The sequence below is a fragment of the Dendropsophus ebraccatus genome, chromosome 7, assembly GCF_027789765.1.
Source record: "Dendropsophus ebraccatus isolate aDenEbr1 chromosome 7, aDenEbr1.pat, whole genome shotgun sequence".
In the NCBI taxonomy this organism is placed as follows: Eukaryota; Metazoa; Chordata; class Amphibia; order Anura; family Hylidae; genus Dendropsophus; species Dendropsophus ebraccatus.
This window is the reverse complement of record NC_091460.1, coordinates 102814360-102821652: the sequence shown is the minus strand read 5'-3', so window position 1 is coordinate 102821652 and position 7293 is coordinate 102814360. Positions and strand designations below refer to the sequence as shown.

Sequence of the window (7293 nt, the reverse complement as noted above, 5' to 3'; positions counted from 1 at the left end):
ACACTAGGCAGTATATTGTATGGGGCTCATACACACTAAGCAGTATATTGTATGGGCTCATACACACTAGGCAGTATATTGTATGGGGCTCATACACACTAGGCAGTATATTGTATGGGGCTCATACACACTAGGCAGTATATTGTATGGGGCTCATACACACTAGGCAGTATATTGTATGGGGCTCATACACACTAGGCAGTATATTGTATGGGGCTCATACACATTAGGCAGTATATTGTATGGGGCTCATACACACTATGCAGTATATTGTATGGGGCTCATACACACTAAGCAGTATATTATAGGGGGCTCATACACACTAAGCAGTATATTGTATGGGGCTCATACACACTAGGCAGTATATTGTATGGGGCTCATACACACTCGGCAGTATATTGTATGGGACTCACACACTATGCAGTATATTATATGGGGCTCATACACACTATGCAGTATATTGTATGGGGGTCATACACACTAAGCAGTATATTGTATGGGGCTCATACACACTAGGCAGTATATTGTATGGGGGTCATACATACTAGGCAGTATATTGTATGGGGCTCATACACACTAAGCAGTATATTGTATGGAGCTCATACACACTAGGCAGTATATTGTATGGGGGTCATACACACTAAGCAGTATATTATAGGGGGCTCATACACACTAAGCAGTATATTGTATGGGGCTCATACACACTAGGCAGTATATTGTATGGGGCTCATACACACTAGGCAGTATATTGTATGGGGCTCATACACACTAGGCAGTATATTGTATGGGGGTCATACACACTAGGCAGTATATTGTATGGGGCTCATACACACTAAGCAGTATATTATATGGGGCTCATACACACTAGGCAGTATATTGTATGGGGGTCATACACACTAAGCAGTATATTGTATGGGGCTCATACACACTAGGCAGTATATTGTATGGGGCTCATACACACTAAGCAGTATATTGTATGGGCTCATACACACTAGGCAGTATATTGTATGGGGCTCATACACACTAGGCAGTATATTGTATGGGGGTCATACACACTAGGCAGTATATTGTATGGGGGTCATACACACTAAGCAGTATATTGTATGGGGCTCATACACACTAAGCAGTATGTTGTATGGGGCTCATACACACTAAGCAGTATATTGTATGGGGCTCATACACACTAAGCAGTATATTGTATGGGGCTCATACACACTAGGCAGTATATTGTATGGGGGTCATACACACTAAGCAGTATATTGTATGGGGCTCATACACACTAAGCAGTATGTTGTATGGGGCTCATACACACTAAGCAGTATATTGTATGGGGCTCATACACACTAAGCAGTATATTGTATGGGGCTCATACACACTAAGCAGTATATTGTATGGGGCTCATACACACTAGGCAGTATATTGTATGGGGCTCACACACTAAGCAGTATATTGTATGGGGCTCATAAACACTAGGCAGTATATTGTATGGGGCTCATACACATTAGGCAGTATATTGTATGGGGCTCATACACACTATGCAGTATATTGTATGGGGCTCATACACACTAAGCAGTATATTGTATGGGGCTCATACACACTAGGCAGTATATTGTATGGGGCTCATACACACTAGGCAGTATATTGTATGGGGCTCATACACACTAGGCAGTATATTGTATGGGGCTCATACACACTAAGCAGTATATTGTATGGAGCTCATACACACTAAGCAGTATATTGTATGGGGGTCATACACACTAAGCAGTATATTATAGGGGGCTCATACACACTAAGCAGTATATTGTATGGGGCTCATACACACTAGGCAGTATATTGTATGGGGCTCATACACACTAAGCAGTATATTGTATGGGCTCATACACACTAGGCAGTATATTGTATGGGGCTCATACACACTAGGCAGTATATTGTATGGGGGTCATACACACTAGGCAGTATATTGTATGGGGCTCATACACACTAAGCAGTATATTATATGGGGCTCATACACACTAGGCAGTATATTGTATGGGGGTCATACACACTAAGCAGTATATTGTATGGGGCTCATACACACTAGGCAGTATATTGTATGGGGCTCATACACACTAAGCAGTATATTGTATGGGCTCATACACACTAGGCAGTATATTGTATGGGGCTCATACACACTAGGCAGTATATTGTATGGGGTCATACACACTAGGCAGTATATTGTATGGGGGTCATACACACTAAGCAGTATATTGTATGGGGCTCATACACACTAAGCAGTATGTTGTATGGGGCTCATACACACTAAGCAGTATATTGTATGGGGCTCATACACACTAAGCAGTATATTGTATGGGGCTCATACACACTAAGCAGTATATTGTATGGGGCTCATACACACTAGGCAGTATATTGTATGGGGCTCACACACTAAGCAGTATATTGTATGGGGCTCATACACACTAGGCAGTATATTGTATGGGGCTCATACACACTCGACAGTATATTGTATGGGGGTCATAAACACTAGGCAGTATATTGTATGGGGCTCATACACACTAAGCAGTATATTGTATGGAGCTCATACACACTAGGCAGTATATTGCATGGGCTCATACACACTAAGCAGTATATAGTACGGGGCTCATACACACTAAGCAGTATATTGCATGGGCTCATACACACTAAGCAGTATATTGTATGGGGCTCATACACACTAGGCAGTATATTGTATGGGGCTCATACACACTAGGCAGTATATTGTATGGGGCTCATACACACTAGGCAGTATATTGTATGGGGGTCATACACACTAGGCAGTATATTGTATGGGGCTCATACACACTAAGCAGTATATTATATGGGGCTCATACACACTAGGCAGTATATTGTATGGGGGTCATACACACTAAGCAGTATATTGTATGGGGCTCATACACACTAGGCAGTATATTGTATGGGGCTCATACACACTAAGCAGTATATTGTATGGGCTCATACACACTAGGCAGTATATTGTATGGGGCTCATACACACTAGGCAGTATATTGTATGGGGTCATACACACTAGGCAGTATATTGTATGGGGGTCATACACACTAAGCAGTATATTGTATGGGGCTCATACACACTAAGCAGTATGTTGTATGGGGCTCATACACACTAAGCAGTATATTGTATGGGGCTCATACACACTAAGCAGTATATTGTATGGGGCTCATACACACTAGGCAGTATATTGTATGGGGCTCACACACTAAGCAGTATATTGTATGGGGCTCATACACACTAGGCAGTATATTGTATGGGGCTCATACACATTAGGCAGTATATTGTATGGGGCTCATACACACTGCAGTATATTGTATGGGGCTCATACACACTAAGCAGTATATTGTATGGGGCTCATACACACTAGGCAGTATATTGTATGGGGCTCATACACACTAGGCAGTATATTGTATGGGGCTCATACACACTAGGCAGTATATTGTATGGGGCTCATACACACTAAGCAGTATATTGTATGGAGCTCATACACACTTAAGCAGTATATTGTATGGGGGTCATACACACTAAGCAGTATATTATAGGGGGCTCATACACACTAAGCAGTATATTGTATGGGGCTCATACACACTAGGCAGTATATTGTATGGGGCTCATACACATTAGGCAGTATATTGTATGGGGCTCATACACACTATGCAGTATATTGTATGGGGCTCATACACACTAAGCAGTATATTGTATGGGGCTCATACACACTAGGCAGTATATTGTATGGGGCTCATACACACTAGGCAGTATATTGTATGGGGCTCATACACACTAGGCAGTATATTGTATGGGGCTCATACACACTAAGCAGTATATTGTATGGAGCTCATACACACTAAGCAGTATATTGTATGGGGGTCATACACACTAAGCAGTATATTATAGGGGGCTCATACACACTAAGCAGTATATTGTATGGGGCTCATACACACTAGGCAGTATATTGTATGGGGCTCATACACACTAAGCAGTATATTGTATGGGCTCATACACACTAGGCAGTATATTGTATGGGGCTCATACACACTAGGCAGTATATTGTATGGGGCTCATACACACTAGGCAGTATATTGTATGGGGCTCATACACACTAGGCAGTATATTGTATGGGGCTCATACACACTAGGCAGTATATTGTATGGGGCTCATACACATTAGGCAGTATATTGTATGGGGCTCATACACACTATGCAGTATATTGTATGGGGCTCATACACACTAAGCAGTATATTATAGGGGGCTCATACACACTAAGCAGTATATTGTATGGGGCTCATACACACTAGGCAGTATATTGTATGGGGCTCATACACACTCGGCAGTATATTGTATGGGACTCATACACACTATGCAGTATATTATATGGGGCTCATACACACTAAGCAGTATATTGTATGGGGCTCATACACACTAGGCAGTATATTGTATGGGGGTCATACATACTAGGCAGTATAGTGTATGGGGCTCATACACACTAAGCAGTATATTGTATGGAGCTCATACACACTAGGCAGTATATTGTATGGGGGTCATACACACTAAGCAGTATATTATAGGGGGCTCATACACACTAAGCAGTATATTGTATGGGGCTCATACACACTAGGCAGTATATTGTATGGGGCTCATACACACTAGGCAGTATATTGTATGGGGCTCATACACACTAGGCAGTATATTGTATGGGGGTCATACACACTAGGCAGTATATTGTATGGGGCTCATACACACTAAGCAGTATATTATATGGGGCTCATACACACTAGGCAGTATATTGTATGGGGGTCATACACACTAAGCAGTATATTGTATGGGGCTCATACACACTAGGCAGTATATTGTATGGGGCTCATACACACTAAGCAGTATATTGTATGGGCTCATACACACTAGGCAGTATATTGTATGGGGCTCATACACACTAGGCAGTATATTGTATGGGGGTCATACACACTAGGCAGTATATTGTATGGGGGTCATACACACTAAGCAGTATATTGTATGGGGCTCATACACACTAAGCAGTATGTTGTATGGGGCTCATACACACTAAGCAGTATATTGTATGGGGCTCATACACACTAAGCAGTATATTGTATGGGGCTCATACACACTAGGCAGTATATTGTATGGGGCTCACACACTAAGCAGTATATTGTATGGGGCTCATACACACTAGGCAGTATATTGTATGGGGCTCATACACACTCGACAGTATATTGTATGGGGGTCATAAACACTAGGCAGTATATTGTATGGGGCTCATACACACTAAGCAGTATATTGTATGGAGCTCATACACACTAGGCAGTATATTGCATGGGCTCATACACACTAAGCAGTATATTGTATGGGGCTCATACACACTAAGCAGTATATTGCATGGGCTCATACACACTAAGCAGTATATTGTATGGGGCTCATACATACTAAGCAGTATATTGTATGGCGCTCATACACACTAAGCAGTATATCGCATGGGCTCATACACACTAAGCAGTATATTGTATGGGGCTCATACACACTAAGCAGTATATTGTATGGGGCTCCTGCGCAGTAAGAAGTTTCTGTTGATTTGTTGCCCATTTGCCCCATTAACTACAGAAACTGTAGTGAAATCTGATGTGGTGTAAAGAAGAGTGAACCTTGAGCATGCTCGCCTTCCGACCTTTAGCATTTGCAGCCCTAAGGAGTCCTGAAAAACATGGATAAGCCTTATGCTGTGTCCATGTTTTCTAGGTAGCCTCAGGGCAGCAGCTAACTTCTTAAATAAAGTTGTATAACTTTGTAATGTGTGTTATTTAATTAATAAATGTTGGACACCGCACTACCCCTCCCTATAACATGTCTATGTGATGTGTCACTTATATGCCAGTGATTTCAATGTGGTCATCCACACATCCGTTTTTGGCCACCGTTCTGCCAAAAAGTAGGACCTGCATGTATAGTGGATCAGAACCTCTAATAGAAATCCATGGGTCCATTTTTAACAGACAATATACGAATGCACCATTGCGTGCCGTCCATTTTTCACCAGCTCATTGCCTGGCAAGCCCCGGACTACCCTGTGGACACTTATTACTCTCCTATCTGTAACAGATGATGCAGCACTGATGGTTTCTCCAGGACATCACTGATCCTGATTTCTGAGGTCCCAGAAGAAAACCCCGAGGAGGAGGCCGCAGAGGTAGGCACTCCCTGATAAAGTTGTCATGTTTTCATGTCATGTTGCTCCAGCATACTCTAGTAATATACAGTACATCCCGTCATGTTTCTCCATGTATTTCCTGCAGAGTAAACCAGCCTTTCTTGAGCATCTACATTTTCTAAGCTTGCTGTGCAGATTTGGAGCAAACCATTGATGCAGACGGGGGAACTGTGCTGTGTGTCTGCCTTTGTATTGGCTGCATCTTGTACACTGCGCTGACTCCCCCCCCCTGTGAATAGTAGAGGAAGAAGTGGTCTGTGAGCCCAGCACACACAGGACCTCAGCATGGGGAAGTTTACTTATTACAGGATTTGCTCGCTTGTTACAATGTTGTGAAGCAGATTATTTACTGTCACAGAACATGAGGCCATTGATTCTTCTTCTCCCCGTGGTCCTAATGCCTGGTGTACTGGCAGGAAGCTACATCATTACTGTAGACCCAACACAGTCTAGGAAGGAGATGAAGCATTTCTGGAGAAGTACAGGATTTTGGTAAGCGCTCATGTGTTCTAGTAAACAAAAATAAAACTCATCTGTACTTTGTTGTTGCTAAAGGGGTTAGCCCTATGATTGTAAGTGACCACCTGTACATAGTATAGGTAATAAGTATCTGATCAGTGGGGGTTCAACTTCTGGGACTCGACAGATCAGATAATTATTATCTATTTCATGCATAGGTGTACTCTCATAATCCTGCGCTAATTATAGCGTACGTATAATGAAAAAATGAAAACAATCTATAACAATATGATATACGGATATAGAGTATAGAGAACATATAAAGTAACAGATCAACTCTCCTTAAAGTGACTGTACCACCAGGCCCAGGCTGAAGCACTGGAGGCGGGGCGACCCACCCTTACTGGGAAGAAACCCCAGCCCCTCCATGACGTGACTCCATTACAATCAATGGAACCCTATCATAGAGGGGCTAGGGTTTCCTCCCACTAAGGGTGGGTCGGCCCGCCTCCAGTGCTTCAGCCTGGGCCTGGTGGTACAGTCACTTTAAAGGCTGTATTACATGGCCCGAT

General features: G+C 42.6%; 1 protein-coding gene across 3 annotated transcripts in view; it reads left to right on the top strand.

Annotated features, from left to right (window-relative positions):
- Positions 1 to 7293, top strand: part of IDUA (alpha-L-iduronidase) — a 95577-nt gene that overhangs the window by 1504 nt on the left and 86780 nt on the right. For 2 of the 3 annotated variants that reach the window (XM_069978034.1, XM_069978033.1), the window contains exons 2-3: positions 6154 to 6241; positions 6348 to 6754. In XM_069978034.1, coding sequence (XP_069834135.1) covers positions 6624 to 6754 — 131 coding nt within the window. In that variant the 5' untranslated portion in view covers positions 6154 to 6241; positions 6348 to 6623. The remainder of the gene's footprint in view (positions 1 to 6153; positions 6242 to 6347; positions 6755 to 7293) is intronic. The other variant, XM_069978035.1, reaches the window with a different exon arrangement.